At 43.7% G+C, this 18,405-nt stretch overlaps 1 protein-coding gene across 3 annotated transcripts in view; it reads right to left on the bottom strand.

Annotated features, from left to right (window-relative positions):
• C3H2orf42 (chromosome 3 C2orf42 homolog) overlaps positions 1-18,405 on the bottom strand; it is a 357,660-nt gene that overhangs the window by 290,006 nt on the left and 49,249 nt on the right. For 2 of the 3 annotated variants that reach the window (XM_068111063.2, XM_068111064.2), the window contains exon 11: positions 14,915-16,795. The exons of the other annotated variant lie outside the window; for it this stretch is intronic. In XM_068111063.2, the coding sequence (XP_067967164.1) occupies positions 16,623-16,795 (173 nt within the window). In that variant the 3' untranslated portion in view covers positions 14,915-16,622. Of the gene's footprint in view, positions 1-14,914; positions 16,796-18,405 lie in introns of those variants that run through there. 3 annotated transcript variants of the gene reach the window in all.

The following is an 18,405-nucleotide window of genomic DNA, read 5'->3' as shown; positions in this document are numbered from 1 at the left end:
AAAACAAGAAGTCTTGTACCGCAGGGTTTGTACCCTTGCTGCGGTCAATACACCATCAATTTTTGTCCCCCGTCGCACCGCGGAGCGAAAGGGGGACTATGGTTTTCCCCTCCGTCCGTGTGTGCGTCCGTCCGTGCGTCCGTCCATGCGTGCGTGCGTCCGTCCGTCCGTCCGTGCGTGTGTGCGGGCGTGCGTGCGTGCGTGCGGGCGTGCACAAGCGAAGGACCGAATTCTAATTTGGTGTGTGGGTGCAACCCACGTCAAAATCCAAGATGGCCACCGCCATGTGTGTCTGAACCTTGTGAGCGGAATATCTTGAAAAATAAGCGAAGTACCAACTTCTAATCTGGTGTGTGGGTGTATATAGGCGTAAGGAAGAACGCTATTGAAAATTGGGTCGCCACGTCAAAATCCAAGATGGCCGCCACCATATATATGTCTGAACCTTGTGAGCGAAATATCTTGAAAAATAAACGAACTACTAACTTCTAATCTGCTGGGTGGGTGTATCTATGCATATGGGAGAACGTTATTGAAAATTGGGTCGCCACGTCAAAATCCAAGATGGCCGCCTTGCGTCTTCCACTTTGTCAAGTCACATCACTTCACTGACCGGCGACCTAGGCATAACGCTTGTAGAACATCACTTGAGGATATGCACCCCAAACCTGAATTGAACATCCTCCCTGCTTCCTTGTTGGCGTCAAGCAAGGATTTTGGTCCTCTCTCTCGTAATGTCTTCGATTGGATTCAAACAACTGAAACTTTGACTCGTCTGTCTAAAGCACCTTTGACCATTGATTCGTAATCCAATTTCTGTTATTGAGAATATTTTAGCCTTTAAGTCTGGTTCCCCCTTCACAACAGAGGCCTACTTCCTGCACTACATCCTTTACCTACTGATTTGAAAAATGACCTTCATACTATTGGTGGATGAACGAAACAGTACGATGGTATTTGATCACCTACCCCCACAAACATAACAATATATATCTAAATCTATGTGTATGGTTGGTGGATGCTAACCGACACAGATCTATCTCCACGAAGGTGTTTCATCACCTACCCCTGCAAACATAACAATATGTGTCTAAATCTATGTATAAGGTTGGTGGATGCTACTCTACACAGTTCTATCTCCACTCTGGTATTTCATCACCTACCCCCGCAAACATAACAATATATGTCTAAATCTATGTATAAGGTTGGTGGATGCTACTCTACACAGTTCTATCTCCACTATGGTATTTCATCACCTACCCCCGCAAACATAACAATATATGTCTAAATCTATGTCTAAGGTTTGTGGATGCTACTCTACACAGTTCTATCTCCACTATGGTATTTCATTACCTACCCCCACAAACGTAACAATATATATCTAAATCTATGTGTATGGTTAGTGGATGCTACCCGACACAGTTCTATCTCCACTATGGTATTTCATTACCTACCCCCACAAACATAACAATTTATTGTTGCGGTTTTTAGAACCCCTCACTTTGTAAATACTGTAAATAATGTAAATAATATTCCATCATTTAAAAGGTCAAAGGTCGCACCCATAGTTAGTCCACAGCAATACGTAGGACACCATAGGACTTTCAGTTATTTCCTTAGTATGTGTTTCAGATAAGGCTGTGTTCCCAATAGTTGAATCTGCGTTGTATTAATTAAATAAGATAGGCCCCATTCGCTTGTTGGCCAGCCGCTCTCTCCAAGCTACGCCAGTATGCGCCCCTACAGTCGGGGCCTGTCCCTCCCAATTCTATTACGTGCCTCTGCTTGACCAGCAGCATTCGCTGCCTCGCTCCAAACACCATTGAACACACGGTCTAAGGCCGAGGAAAAAGGGGGCGGGACACGGGAACGAGGCGTGGCCCTATCAACTCGCCGTCAAGGGCGGAGCCGGTGAGCCCTCGCCAACCAACCAGGGCTGAGGTGAGCTTGCTACCGGGCGTGGTTTCACAGAACGCGGATTGATCTGTGAGCGTGTAATATAAGCGCCAGCGCGAGCCTTTTTACGAGAGTGAACTGAGAGTCGACTCGGGGCTGAAACGGACTGCGCCATGGACTCGCTGGGAAACGCGCACTGTGCAAGGACTGCGCCGGGGATTGCATTGCACGAACTGCCCGTGATACGAGCCATTGATCGGGAGAGAGAGAGAGCGTTGGCACGCTAAACGTTTATCCCGTGCGTAGCCTCCCAGTCCCCCCCGAGATACGTAAGGTCCACTCGCGTCCGACGATACGCGCAAAGCTGCCTGCCGGGTTTCACCCGCGGAACCGAAGCCTGGACTGGAGTGGACCGGAGCCGGATCCCATCGCCTAGACCATCTGCTTGGACCTTCCTCCCCTACCACTATAATTCCGTGTGAGTCTGTCTGTTTGTCCTGGGGTCGTGATAAGTTAAGACTGTATAGATAAGCTTTCCCTGTGTCCTTTTGTTTCTTCTTCTTCTTGTACATGCTTTCGTTTCCTCTTTGGGTTTTTGTACACAATTAATAAACCCACTCTTTGTTCTTCCCTTACTCTGGTTTCCTCTTATTCGATCGCCTCCATCCTTTCTTTCAATTGAGTACCTGTGGCACGATTTGGAAACCGCTCAGGATCGGGTTTAGTCATTTGTTAACGGCTCGGATCGCAGATTGCTAACCGCTCGGCAATATTCCATCTTATCCATGGTTCGAGCGGGAGTTATTTCCCTGCTCGCGGTCGGGTTAGTAAGTAGGTATTTGGGACTTCATTGACCAATCACCCTAGCTGATTCCGACCGGAAGGGGCGTCATAATTTCCAGGATTGGGGGACGGCCAGCTTAAAATACAAGGGGATTAACCCCCCCTTGATAAGGGGAGCGCCGACCCCCGAATCCGCAACAATATCATCTAAATCTATGTATATGGTTGGTGGATGCTACTCCACACAGTTCTATCTCCACTATGGTATTTCATCACCTACCCCCGCAAACATAACAATATATGTCTAAATCTATGTATGTGGTTGGTGGATGCTACTCTACACAGTTCTATCTCCACTATGGTATTTCATTACCTACCCCCACAAACGTAACAATTTATATTTAAATCTATGTATAAGGTTGGTGGATGGACGAAAACAGCTGACCCAATATCCATTAAACACTTGTCTTCTTTCTATTCCTTAAGTAGATTATCTTCTAAGTATTGCTCGTCCTTGTTAGACAGCTTTTTGGGTCTTCTAGTCCTGGTTTTGTCAATTGCAGATTATGTTTCTCTGTACTTGTTGATTGCGTTTCGGATACCACACCTTGAAAATTGAGTGATGCAAGATATTACAATCAATGCCATTCTTTTATGGTGAAACACAATTCCATGGTGATATTCGGCTGAAATTAGAGCCTTTTTATTTCAATCTAACAGTTCATAGTGATATTATATTATGCAGTACATACGAAAAGTGGGTCTTTAGCTTTATGGATATGTCGAGAGGAACACCTGACGTTAATGTTGAGGAACACCTGACAATGAGTCATCAATTAGATTTGATTGGTAAATGTGATGGATTAGCTACTACACCACTTCACATTACCTGCTCCTGTTTAGTTTACCTTCTGAGTTGTGATCACAAGTTTTTCATGATTCTGATCAATGTGAATTAAATATTGCTAAAGGGTAAACTTGGTTTCTTCTCACTCAAACTAAGGTGTGTTAATAATAGTCAAACTTGTTACCCGTAAACGCGAAGCGAAAATGAGGTTAAGTAATTGGTTCACTTTGTCTGTCTGTCCATAAATATGCAATTTTCTGATCGAGGAACAACTCCATTTAAATTGAATGTTATATTTTGAACACGAGCCTGTAGTTTATCAGTACTTTGGATCTGACATTCACAGAGAGGAGTGAGATTATTTTTTAGCGAAGGCGCATTGTCCGTCCGCCCGTCCTTAAACACTTGAAACTTCTTCTCCGAAACCGCTGATGGGATTGCGACCAAGTTTGGAACAAATTATATTTGTTATGTTGTGACTAAAGTTTGTTCACTGCATTAAAAAAAATCTGGGTCTGAGGAGGTTTACCGGGGGTCAAAGTGGATCCAGGTTTGACCCCCCAAAATAGGAATTTGCTTTCTTCTCTGAAACTACACAACGATTTCAATGAAACTTGACCACAACCTTCATCACCCGTGATGTACCAAAGTTTGTTCACGACACTTAATAAAAATCGGGCCGTGAGGGGTCTATTGGGGGGTTGCCCCCAAAATAGGTATTTTTTTGTTTGTTTGTTTAAAGTCTTATGATTATGTTAGTATGATACTACATGCTGCCCTGTCTCCTAGCAAGCATTAAAATTGGTTTAAAATACTGTTGCGGATATGAGGACTGTATATATTTTTTATTGTGTGAATTATTATTATTGTTTATTCTGCGCCCCCTGCCTCCGGAGCTGTGTAAAGGTAAAAGGGCATCCCATAATTAGTCCACAAGCATACACGTCAGCCAATAATAGAATACCCCTGTTCGATAGTTATATCTTATTCTGTGTTTTAGGGTAAGGCTGTGTCTCCCATTAATTGAAGTACTCCATTGCACCAGTGAAAGAGATAGATTCCCTTCATTCCCATTCCCAAAACCTCCATTCCCCCTTTTCGTCGTTTGGCAATTACCTCCCCTCCAATAACCGCCATTGACCACGAGGCAGGGTCGGAGAAGAAAGGCGTGTCTCCACCTCGTCATAGAGGGGAGGAGTGAGCCAGCCCCACTCGACCAACCATGAGCCAGGGGTTTGGCTAGAGAGGGCGGAGGAAGAGCGATCGGGGAGGTTCGAAAAGGTTGAGGGGCGGGGCCTATATAACCCACAGCGCGACGCTCCCCCAGGCAGTCGAGCTTTGAAGAAGAAAGAAAGGCGCTGAGAGGAGGGAATGAGCAGGCGTGACCGCAGCTAGAATCCGCAGCGCGACGCTCCCAAAAGAGAAGCTGAGACAAGCTTTGAGAGAGGAGCTTTGACCGGCAGACAAAAGGGAGCCCAAGCCGTTGAGAAGAGAGAGGGTCCAAGAAGCAGAGCTGAGCTGTGTGGTTTTGGTCGTCAGTGGTTGCGTTGTGGTGGTCAGTGGTTGCGTTGGTTGCGTTGAGTGGTCGGTGGTGAGGAGTGATTGGACCAAGAGAACATAGAGAACATCCAAGGAGAGGACATCCCAGAAAGCACAAAGCCTGTTGTAATCCTGGGAAAGCAGCGGCGGCCACAGCAGCAACAACACCCAACAGCCACTTGGGGCCTGGACGGTGGTTTTGAGCAGGGCCGCGAAGGAACGGCGGCTGCTAAACGCGCTGATCGTGCTGCACAATACAGCTCCAAGCCATCCTCTCCTTCCAGCCGATTCCTGTCATCATTCCCCGTGTGAGTCTGTCTTTTGTTTGTTCTGTCCCTGGGTTAATTAAGACTGTAGGTAAGCTAGCGTTGCACTGTGTCACCTGCGTCTTATGTGTTGTAAATAAACGTGACTGCTTTCTTTTTGCTTATGTGTGTAAATAGTAAATAAATTTAGTAGTATTTCCAAACCTTTCTTTGCCTTCGTCTTCCTCTTTGCATTCGTCGTTTTAGTCTTTTCCAGATTGGGCAGCTGCGGTGCGATACGGCCAAAGTTTGGGGTGAATCGGGGGAACTGTTAGGTCGCGGTAATACACCACCGCTCGGTCAATATAACATCTTAACCGCGATCCGTAACAATACCTTTAGTCATTGTAGTATACTGTTTAATCTACCAGGTGAGCGCCAGAAGTATTGCCCCTATGGTTTTACTGTCTACCTGTCTGGCAGTCAAATAAAATTGAAAATAATTCCAAACAGGAAGCTTACTGTTTTTAGGGATGTCATAAAGGACACAAACAACAGGCAGGAATAACTAATGTAACGAGTTAAATAAGGTAGTGTAAAAGACGATGCATCGCCAAACTGCCAGAATTCGTTGGTGGACGTTAAAATCCCACGGTATCCTTCGTGAACAGTAGTCGAGCTATCGCCGGCACCATGACCAAATTCCTTCCCTAACTAGTCGATCGTCGGGTCTGGCCAGCCGGTTGGTGTAGACTCGGACCAAGCTTCCCCCGGCGACCCCACAAGAAAGGTGGGATAATGGTGGCCGTTAAATAGGATTTTTTTTTTTTTTTTTTTTGTATACTGAATCGAGGCTCGTGAAAGAGCTAACATTTATTTCACAAACAAATCAACCAGACAAACAAAACACACAAAAAGAGGGAGCGGAAGACAAGATGGGGAGAGAAGGGGAAGCACACAAACCACAACATTTGAGAGCAGGGAGAAGTGTGGGAGGGAGAGGGCTTGGGGGCAGGAGGCGTGGGAAGGGGGGAGGGGGGGGGAGAGGTATAAAACACAAGGGGACCGAAATTAGCGGGGGTAGAAAAGATCAAGGTTTTGGATGGGGGAGGATAAGAGATGGTGGTGAACAGCTGTTTTAAAGACCTGGAGGGTGGAGTGGGATTGAAGAGAGTGAGGGAGTTTGTTCCAGAGGCGGGAGGAAAGAGGAATGAAGGAGTGAAGGTGAGCAGAAAGTCTTGATTTTGGCAGTTTAACCATAAGAGGGTTGCAGGCAGATCTTGTGCGACCTGTAGGAATATTTGGGGGACAGAGCCCAGAGAGAGCTGGGGGGGGGCAAGGCCAGAGAGGAGTCGGTAGAAGACGGAAAGACCACCAACCTGCCTGCGGTGAGTGAGTGAAAGGCCCTTGGAGTTAGCTTCATCGCGGGAGATTCCAATGATTCTGAACGCATTGGTTTCAACAGCGTGAAGACGAGCTAGGTGTGAGGCAGGAGCACCAGACCAGAGGGGAGAGCAGTATTCCATAGAGCTGCGGATGAAAGCCTTGTATGTGGTGAGGAGCTCAGGTGTGCCAAGGAAGGACTTCGCACGACGGAGGATGCTCAGTCGGCGACTGGCTTTGGAGGCCACATTTGAAATGTGGTTTTCCCAGGAAAGATCATGTCAAATAGTGAGACCCAAAAGCTTGAGTGACAGAACTTCTTGGAGAGGATTATTCAGAAAGTGGATGGGAGGGTTTTCCAGTCGGTCTTTTCGGAGAGACATCGTAAGAGTGTGAGATTTATCAGGATTGAAAGACATGTTCCATTTGTTTGCCCAGTCTGTGATTTTGTCCAGGTCTGCAGAGAGTGAGGAGGCAGCAGACTGCCGATCTGAGGGATGAGGAATGGAGCGACAGAGAGTAGAGTCGTCAGCAAAGAGATAGAGAGGATTTTCAAGAGAGTCAGAGAGATCATTGATGAAGACCAGAAAAAGCACAGGGCCCAGAACACTACCTTGGGGAACTCCAGCCTGAACAGGAAGAGGAGATGAGAGAAACCCATTCAGGGCCACACGTTGACTATGACCAGAGAGGAAGTCCGCCAGCCATGCGTGGAGATTTCCATGGATACCAAAGGAGGAGAGTTTGGTGAGCAGAGCGGGGTGCCAGACCGTATCGAAGGCACGTGAAATGTCAAGGGAGACAGCTCTAATTTCCTGTTTGGCGTTGAGGACCTCCATCCATTGTTGAGAAAGCAGAAGCAGCATGTCCAGAGTAGAGTGACCAGGTCTGAAACCAAATTGATGATCAGAGATCAAGCCATTGGAGAAGAGGAAAGATTTCATATCTGAAGCAATGATGGATTCCATGACTTTGCTGATAATTGGGAGAAGGCTGATTGGTCTGTAGTTGCTAGGATCTGTTTTTGCACCTTTTTTGTGCAAAGCGGTGATGTTGGCTGATTTCCAAGCAGATGGCAGATGACCTTGAGCAAAAGAGAGGGTGAAGAGAACAGAGAGAGGGAGTGAAAGAGCGGAGAACATGATTTTAGGACCCGTGGGCTGATGCCGTCAGGACCAGTTGCAGAATCAGGAATTGATTCTTGAGGATTCTTGAGGAATCAGGAATTGAGAAATAGGAATTGATGCTGCATTAACGGCGGCAAACTTGTGAATTTAATTTGTACAACTTTTAAAATCTTTATTTTAATCCAATTATAGAGTTGAACATTGTAGAACACTAATCGCGTTTTGATACTTTCCATTTTCAAAATCCTTCCGTTTAGCAGTACTTTGACAAAATATTATGGCATGTGACATCATCTCGACAAATCAAGCTTCTTCCTCTCAGACCACGCCCATGATGAAGAACATCTTAATTTTTTTTTCCAGATTGCTCGGGGTGAGATGTTCTATGAACTCTCCAGTTATCATAGTAGAAAACACTAGTGGAGGCTTTAAGTAAATTGTTGTTTCTCATAACATCCATATACAGTAATTCTTGAATGTGGCAGAGACTTTTGCCCAGTGTTGTACATTATGTCATTATGTACGCATTATCTATATACTGTATATAAAACACCGTTTGTGTGTGTGTGTGTGTGTGTGTGTGTGTGTGTGTGTGTGTGTGTGTGTGTGTGTGTGTGTGTGTGTGTGTGTAATGTTACCGATAGACTCCTAAACGGAGAGGCTTACGTGCTTGATATTTGACATAGACATGGCCATTGAGCGTGGGACGAACATGGCCGAACTCAAAATATTTGACGATCCATATTTTTTATTCATATTTACCTCAGCGCATTTCAGCGAAGTACCCGCTAATCTCAGCCGGTTCCAGAGCAGCTCGCTGATTCGCTCAGAGCGATCACGTGATGTTCCATTCCCGCCGCCAGACTGATTCGCTCAGAGCGATCACGTGATGTTCCATCCCGTCACACGTCACTTCACCTTTTATGCGATCGTGTTTTGTATCGATTTTGTGCGATATGAATTAAATGTCTTTGAAACAGCTGTGAAACGTCTTTCCACAACCCTTCCGTAACCGATTGGAGCAGTTTCTTGCCGCACAAAACGAGATCCGCTAAGCGAGTTGGTCGAGTCGTGCTGACCAAGATGGCGACACGGCGGCTTCACTTTTCACGGAGTATGAGCGTTCTATATATTTTCAATTCAGTGCGCCCGTGATTTGTGGCATAGACATGACCATTGGGCCTTCACGGTGTAATTTGTGCGAGGCTTTTGTCCGAGTGAGCTTGAGTCGAGAGGGCGAATGTACGGGTTGGGAATGTACGGGTCTCCCTTCCCCCGCCCGGCAACGCCGGTACTGGAGGACGTCACAGGATCGGTGAGTCTCCAAAATCCGCTTCGTGCTGTTGCAAATACTAGGGCATGCCCGTACTATATATAAGCTAGGACGTGCCCGTACGTGGGTGCCCGTTCCTTGCCAAAAAAAAAAAAAAAAAAAAATTTGTGTAGGGGTGTGTGTGTGTAAACATCCTAGGGCGTGCCCGTACGTGGGTGCAAAAAAACATGCGTGCAAACAACAACAACAAAAAAAAACTTTGAAACCACGTGGCAGTAACGACCACAGAACCCCCCCCCCCCCTCTATTTACATGAATGGTTTGGTCCATTCGCAACGACCACAGAACCCCCCCCCTCTATTTACATGCAATGGTTTGGTCCATTCGCAACGCCAAAGCGAACGGCGAACGGCTAAATCGCCATAGCTCGGTAAGTACTTGTCCGATTAATTTCAAACCTTGAAAAGGCACATCCTCGGGTCCCCAGCAATATACCTGGCAAGTTTCAAGTATATCGGACCCGTGGTTGTCGAGAAACAGCGGTCACAGACAAACAAACGTACAAACGTACAAACAAACAAACACACAGAGATTACTGGAATTATAGATAGATGCAGGACTATGTCCGATTCTTGTGCTGCTCTCCGACCATGAGAACTGCAACGTCATTGTTGACTGGCCATCCCCTTCCCGCCCCCTTCCCCCTCCCCCCTCCGTCCCCCCTTCCCTTCCCCCTCCACCCTCCACCCTACCCCTCCCCTTCTTGTTGGATGATCCGGGTTTCTACGTGTGCACACATTGCTTCATGCAAGATGCGTGTACCAGTCCCTCCCTGTTCTTCACTTTCTCCATGAAACATTTCAAGATGAGGTCATCTATCTCACGGTTACACATTGCACGCACCAATGTGGAATGACCTGGCACGCTCAGAGTCCGAGTTTAAATCCGTGCAATTATTTCTCAGGGGAAGTCAAGTGTTCACACAAAGATAACAAACTCTCAAGAAGCAGTGTGGGGAAGTCACAGAATCAATTTGACGATGACAATATTGTCACATACCGAAGTAGAACATCACTCAGTAGAGAACATACCTCCGCCTGGTTGGCCATATCGCTGAATGGTGAAGAATCACTTTAAAAATTCTACTAGCCGGATCCGGATCTTCACCAAAATTGAATCGATTCTTCTTTATCACACACACAACTGGTCCACCACGTTTCGTCCAAATCCGTCCAAAACTTTTTGAGATATCCTGCTTTGTATAGTTTTTGGCCCCATCTCCCAATGGTGAAGAATCACTTTAAAAATAAATAATTCTCATATCCGAATCCATATTCAGATCTTCACCAAAATCGAATCTAATCGTCCTTGTCAGACACCCAACCGGTCCACCAAGGTTCGTCCAAATCCGTCCACAACTTTTTGAGATATCCTGTTATGTATAATTTTTGGCCCCATCTCCCAATGGTGAAGAATCACTTTAAAAATAAATAATTCTCATATCCGAATCCATATTCAGATCTTCACCAAAATCGAATCTAATCGTCCTTGTCAGACACCCAACCGGTCCACCAAGGTTCGTCCAAATCCGTCCACAACTTTTTGAGATATCCTGCTATGTATAATTTTTGGCCCCATCTCCCAATGGTGAAGAATCACTTAAAATTTTTCTAGTAGCCGGATCCGAAACCAGATCTTCACCAAAATCTAATCATTTCGTCCTTGTCACATACGCTACATGTCTGCCAAATTTTGTCCGAACCCGTCCACAATTTTTTGAGATATTTTGTTCACAGACAGACAGACAGACAGACAGGGGTGAAAACATAACCTCCATCCACCTTTGGTGGCGGAGGTAATAAATACACCCATGCAGGGTATAAGAAAAATGGCTGTCACACTGAACATATTGTTTACAACAAATCAATCTCCAAAGAACATTGTTTTTAGTTCTTGTTGGGGAACAAATTGGGTCAGGAGTCATAGGTGTTAGTTGCAATGCCATGGCTGGTTATTGCAGAGCTGGTTTGGTGGCAGTGGAAACCGCCACAGATGAAGAAAGTTTAAATTGGTTATTAAGCAGGCTCAATAAAGTTTGCGCTCTCCAGATTTTGAATTCTTAGACCATTTCCCATTTCGTTGCGCTTCAAGGTTTCTTCAATATGATCCCATTAAGTTGAGGTCAGAAGCTAATAGAGCACACCCACCTCACCCAAGTCTTTCATGAACTGGATGGCCAGGCCTCATGTTTAACTGAAGCTAGTTAGGGCAGGATTGAAGACAGCCACCACAATATGTCACGCAGGAGCCATTTGAAGTTAACAAAGGCAAATTTATCTGCACCTGGAATACCTGAATATTTTATACAATGAGAAATTTTTCAGAAGGGCATCTTAATCCAAGTGAAAACAAGCTTATATACAAAATACCATGATGATGCAAAATAAAATACAAACACAAATGTGCAACGAAGGGTATGTTCCTCCCTCCTCCCCCAAAATCAACCGATTCAAGTTCAATTATGCAAGAAAGACTTAAATTTGATATTTACTATTGTGTCAACATCCATGCATTTACGGTTAATTTATCAATGAGGAAACTTAGACCCCTAAGAAATATCACGTGGAACAAGTCACAGTGATAGTCAACAATTGAGTTTTTTTTTTGTATGCAACATCGAGGCTCGTGTGAGAGCCAACATTAATGGCAAAGACACATAAGACGAAATAAAGGGAGCGGGAGACAAGAATGGGAGAGAGGGGGAAGTACGCAAGTACAACATATGAGAGCAGGGACATCGTGAGATCTGTGGGAGGGAGAGGGCTTGGGGGGAGGAGGCGTGGTAAGGGGGGGTGGGAGAGGTAAAAACCACATGGACACTGCTCGGACGTCCAGGAAAGAAGTCGGTATTTCAGAAAAGTGGATCTGGGGGTGAATTAACGGGGGTAGAAAAGATCAAGGTTTTGGATGGGGGAAGATAAGAGATGGTGGTGAACAGCTGTTGTAAAGACCTGGAGGGATGAGTGGGATTGAAGGGAGTGGGGGAGTTTGTTCCAGAGGTGGGAGAAAAGAGGAATGAAAGAGTGAAGGTGAGCAGATAGTCTTGATTTTGGCAGTTTCACCAGAAGAGGGTTGCAGACAGATCTTGTGCGACCTGGAGGAGTATTTGGGGGACAGAGTTGCAAAATATCAAATAAATAAAACTGGTAGTTTTTGACAAAAGGTACAGATTAAAAAATGTACACGTATGCCAACTTGGGAAATCGGGAAAACAGCTACAAATTTTACCCGACGTGAACGACGCGAAAAGCAGGGATAAGAAATAGGTTCACTTTGTTCGTCTGTCCACAACCATCAGTTTATGATGAAGGAGCGACTTGAGTTCAATTGAATGGTTTATTTTGAACACGAATCGGAAAACAAATCTGTAGTTTATCAGAACTTTGGCTCTGAATTTGTCCCGATTGTGCATGCGCAAAGTGGAGTGAGATAAACAGGAAACTTACTGTTTTTAAGGAAGTCATAAAAGACACAAACAACAGGCACAAATAACTAATGTAATGTGTTAGATAAGGTGGTGTATAAAGATACTGCATCAATGGTAGTAAAAAAAATAAATTATTCTACAACCTTTAAAATCTTTATTTTATTTCAATTGAATTATATACTTGAACACTTTAGAATACAAATCACCTTTTTGATACTTTCAAAAACCTCCAGTTTATCAGTACCCACTTGAACAAAATATTTCAGCATTTTACATCATCTCAACCAATCAAATTTGCCACTCACAGACCACGCCCATGTAATTTTGTCTCAAGACTACGGTGTTCAATGAACCCTCACGTTGCTTAATATAATGCAAATTGCAGAGCATCCTGTTTGACAAATTTGGCTTGACGATTGTTGATTTCAGATGTCCGTGAGCATGTACACAGCACCAGTGTTTATCAACAATGTTTGTGTATCCGAAGAGTGCCACATGCTGTTGAAGACACGTAAATAAACAAGTTTCCTCCAGAGAAATAACTGCCTCATATTTCCTCAAAATCAGTGGCTGAAGTTAATATAAAAACACTGTACACCAAAGCTTGAACTGTTTAAAGGAATGCAGCGATTGGGTGGTCTCGACTCGAGGCATCTGGGTAATCCGTGGAGTTGAACGATCTCAAAATGAGTCTAATGTTGCATGGCAGAATAAACCTTGGATAATGCTATTGGAAAGAACATCAGTCACCTTCGACTGTGAATAGCGAAGAATGGTGACCAAGTGTCTTGCATCAATTTAAAGCCTATTGTTACGGAGCCGTCACTTCCGCCTTTGTTGTTATTATATACTTGTCGGATTTTTAGTGTCAGGTATAATTGTTGTTAAGATTTTTGTGTGAAATGGAGATGACTTTAGGAAAAGGTAAAAATAAATGTTTGTGAAGGAAAAAGGAAAACGCGGCAAAGAGACCGGAAGTGGAGAGATTGATATGGGCAGAGAGAGGAGAGAGCTGTGAGTCACGCCGAGGCTGCGAGTGGATTTGTTTTTATATATTGGTCGCGAATGAGTTGAGGTTTCCCGTGAAAGGGATTGTTTGCGATATCGTCATATATTGTGAGTGCAATTAAACCTGTGTCTCAGGTTTTATCACCGAGTGTGAGTCATCGTTGGAGAAATCAAGCGCCTCCATTACGGAATCAAGCGCCAATACGCCATTTTGTCCTCAAAGAAGAAGAGGCTGTCCACTTGGTGCATCTTGTTTTGCCATTGGGATTTCCGTATCGACCTCAACGTGTTGATTGCCATTGGTTTACCTATCGGCTCAATTCCCATATCGACCTCAACGTGTTGATTGCCATTGGTTTACCTATCGGCTCAATTCCCATATCGACCTCTCACCTCGTAACTCCTCATCCACAGCCGCATCAATACCTGCCTGTTGTTTTGCCGTTCTGCACGACCTCGACCTTCACCCCGCGTGGAGATTCGTGCACGGAATTTGGGGAATGTTACATTTTCTACTCACGGTTGGCGTATCGTGAGTTCATTGCTTTGAGAGCATTGGGGAATGATGGTACCATCATATGTATTGTCCATGTGATGCAAGTGACATATTCATTGTACTTTCTTTCATAGTGTTATTATTGTGTATGTGAGAGTTATTAATACAATTACTTGTTTTGCTCTACAATTGCATTGGTGTGGCTTTACCAAGGTTTATTAGAAAATGCAAAATCACAAATCTTTCTGCTGTGTTCCCACTCCAGACTCTGAGGTGCACCGTAACCGGGGTTTGGGGAGGTAATACGTAACACTATACCAACTGTAAAGAGGAACGGTCACCATTTTACCCAATTTGTTGCACACAAGACTTTTTTTTTCATGTGGAACAAAATTGACCAGTGTATGCCACCTCACAGCACAATGTACCAAAGGTTGTGGTTAATGGAAAAAAAAAAAATCAGAAATGTTTTTTCTATGAGGTCTGGGCCTTTAGCCAAAAACCATAAATGTAAAGGGGGTGAAGCTCAGCTATGCGAGCATTCAGGGGATGGAGACATCGTAAAGTCTGTCAATGGCTGCAGTCTGTTTTTATTTTGGTGTATTGCGAGGATGGAAACTGTCCTTAAGGATGCGTTCATTCTCCCAGAATGTATGGGATGACTTGGAATACCTGGCGTGGCGCTGGATACATATTTACACAGAGAGAATCGGGGTGCTCCTCCGACCCCAAAATACGCAGGACAACCATTCTTTTTAAACCGCCCAAAAACTTCCAGTGTGCTGCCCCCAAATTCCCCCCCAAAAAATTCACAAACAGCACTCAAATGATAATAGGATTATTTACATTTATCTAACACTTATTGAAGAGCTTATAAATAAATTACATGCAGGCCAATGGCATCAAGAGACATCAATGTACTTTAACATGAATTGCAAGGACATTAGTAGGCAATGAACAAACACATATAGGATTGGAACCTGGTTTCCTACATCACGATCCAGGAGTTAAAATGAGAACTATACAGGCCAACCAAAAGAGCAAGAGAATGTAGAATTAAATAATACGCATTAAATTAAATAAATAAAAAATAAATGTATGGAACTCCGAGAGCAATGTTCTGCACACGTCGATCATGTATGCCGGCCTAAATTGGGAATTCAATGCAAGTAAAACAAAAAAAAAGAATGAATAAATAACGGCAATGAAAAGGAGGTTAAATTTAGGATTCGATAAGGATCCGATGCCAAAACCCTTCAAAAAGTCAGAACTGGCAATGCTTTGTGCCTGCATACAATGGAGTGATATGCTGTGCCTCAAGGCATGCTTTCAATCATGAATAACACTTGTTGCCTCTCCACGCTCACAAACTTCCATCACCAATCGAAAGCAACGTGGTACAAATGGGTTGAAACTTTAAGCTCAGTCAATTTATGCCAAAGAATCTAAAAATTCATCCCATTCAGAAAAGATGACTAGTCTCGATCACGGAAATGATATCGAAAGATTCCGGTTCGAAATTATTCTCAGAATCAATTCAAGATGTTCATTATCAAAATGGTAGCGACGTGGCTCAGTGTGGCGTGCTGGTCACTGAACTGTACCTAGTCATGGGTTCAACTTCCGATCAAAATGCCATAGTCACCAGTTTCAGCGGGGCGTGGTAAATGAGGAAATTCTAAACATGGATCAAATACAAAGTACCTTGTCTCAAGAAAGGCCAGGCCCTTCCTGTTCTATACAAGCCATGCAAACCACACCAGTTTATCTCAGAGTTGAGCTGCCAACAAAAAGATCAGATGAAAACACTATGACGAATGAACGAGATAGCGAGGTGGGTCGGGGGAGCTGCATAAAGGACACCGAAGCAGATTGATTTGTGGCAGCAAATTCAATGCAGAACTTCAGTGGGAAGAGAGAATTGATGTGTAACTACAATGGGTCACGGGCATTTCCTCTTTCCAAAAAAAAAAAAGTGCCATTCCTAGTTTTATTATTTTTTCAATTAATTTTCTATTTTAATTTTCTTTCCATGACCTCCGGAGGGATTTATCATCAAATCTCATGAGAAATGCACACGAGATTACGAGTACCAAAAATAAAGGGTCAGGACATGCCAAATGAGAGAGCCAACTAATCTGCAGAGCTCACGTTCCAGGGTACATGTGTTCCCCAGGAGCTCCTTCAACATCAGTAGCAGCAGTGGTGGTGCAGCCAGCGATCTTGCCACATTTATAATAATCTAGAGTTCCAAAGAACACTCCAAAATCGGTGAGAACGACTGGACAACACGAATGTTCCACGCTCAGAAAAGCCAGAATTACAACCTTGGCAGGTGGCAATGAACAATGCCGTAGTGTTATGATCCGGTCTACCGTAGCACTGTAGTCATGGATACAGCTCACGCAAAAGTGATTTGTAATTTATACTGCAGGGATGAAACCCAGATAACTGCAACAGCAACAACAACGCCACCAACAACAAAAATGCTACATTATAAATTCTTCATCGAATGTCTCACGTTCAACAAATCAAATGTCAAAGTCCAGACGCTTTGCTTTCAGCACAAAGTTCTTGCTGAACGTGGCCGTATCTTTGATGTCCAAACTCAAACTGGATTCTCAGCTCACCCATTTGGGATCTGGGCAGGATGTTGGGCAGCCAGTCAATGACAAAAGGGGTTGAACGTTTCTGGTCGTTGCAAGGGACACCTGCGATAAATAAAGCAAAATAAAAACCAGGCCCTTGGTCTTAGCTCAGTTGTACATTTGAAGGTCAAAGAAAAATGAAAAGGAGAAAGAGGAAATACAAATGCAAGACTAGAAATATAGATAGCAAGCCAGTACGAACACATACAGTTCCTGGAACTACTCATTTCAAAGTTATACGTTCCGTGTCAAAAGTCTCTCAGGATATTGCAGCTGATGTTTTTGGTAATAATGTTAACATTAAATGCTAAGATAACTTGTGTATCCCCCCTGGGTTTTCTGGATCCCTAAGCTTCACAAGAACCCATATAAGGTATAGGTTAAAATGCAGACATGCACGCACATACTCAGTTTTTTTTCTTTTTAATAAATTTGCAAAACTTTCTAAAATCCTGTTTTCTCTTTGTCATTATGGGGTATTGAGTGTAGATTGATGAGGGAAAAAATGAATTTAAACGATTTCAGCATAAGGATGCAACATAACAAAATGTGAAAAAAGTGAAGGGGTCTGAATACTTTCTGAATGCACTGTATGTCGTTGTATAGATGATATTTGTGTGTTTAACCATAAATTTGTTGATAAACGGATTCACAGGATTTACCTAGATGGCTCGATAGCAGTTGATGATCATGTGATGTGATGTTGTGATGTCGATAGCAGTCGTTGTGATGATCATGTAGCTCTATATATGGATGTGTCAGAGTTGGACAGAATGGTTTTTGTATGAGTCTATATTATAATGTTGGCTATTTTAGTTTCCCAGTAATCTTGTATACCTTTCCATACAGCAATGTACCAATTAAATTAGGTTAATGTTCTTTCATCTCAGCGAATTATATTTGCAAGAATTTGTTCAGTAAATTATTTTGTGGCACGTGCTGAGAGGGTATTTTCCATCATGTTAGAAAAGGGTTATTTGGCTAATAGTTCGATTAAGTCATGTGAGAATGTTTTTAGACATCATCGTAACCTCATTCAAGTTTGGTTGGTTTTCGTGCAAACAAGTTTCCATTGCATTGAATTTTGTGTTTAAAAAAAATAAATCCTTTCTTAAAGCGGAAGCAGGTCACCAAAGTGTCGGACAAGCGGAACAGGAAGTTCATTATGAGTCAAGGGTCTGGTGTAACGATTTGGGTCCTGGATGTACTCCAGTGTACATCATTTTTTTTTTTTTTTTTTCCCCAGATAGATTGTCAAATTTCAACTCGTTATTTTATCGTCCATGCGTTATTGTTTTGATTATAGTTACTTTTGGTTTGAATTTCCTGTAACTTGTAATTATTTAATCGTGTTCTGCTCCTCGTGTGCGGCCTTGTAGTTGTACCCCCGTCGGTGTTTGTTATCTTAATCGTGTTTTGCTTGGCTCTTAGTTTTTTTCCCTTCTACCCCGAACATAATACTCTGTCTAACGTTCTAAATCCCCACCTCCCCCCCCCACCCCCAAAAACCAAACAAACAAAAAAAAAAAAAAAAACATTTATTTTCCTTTCTCCACGTGTACCGTTGACTCATCCTGTATTTTCTGTCCAGGTGTGCTGTTCGCCCCGCCCCCATTAACTCCTTGCCATCCACCGTTTGCCCTTCACGTGACTCGTGGTGGTCCCTCTCGGCT

This window comes from Myxine glutinosa, chromosome 3 (genome assembly GCF_964187855.1).
Source record: "Myxine glutinosa chromosome 3, kmMyxGlut1.1, whole genome shotgun sequence".
In the NCBI taxonomy this organism is placed as follows: Eukaryota; Metazoa; Chordata; class Myxini; order Myxiniformes; family Myxinidae; genus Myxine; species Myxine glutinosa.
Note: the sequence above shows the minus strand (reverse complement) of the source record. Positions and strands in the feature narration are given on the sequence as shown.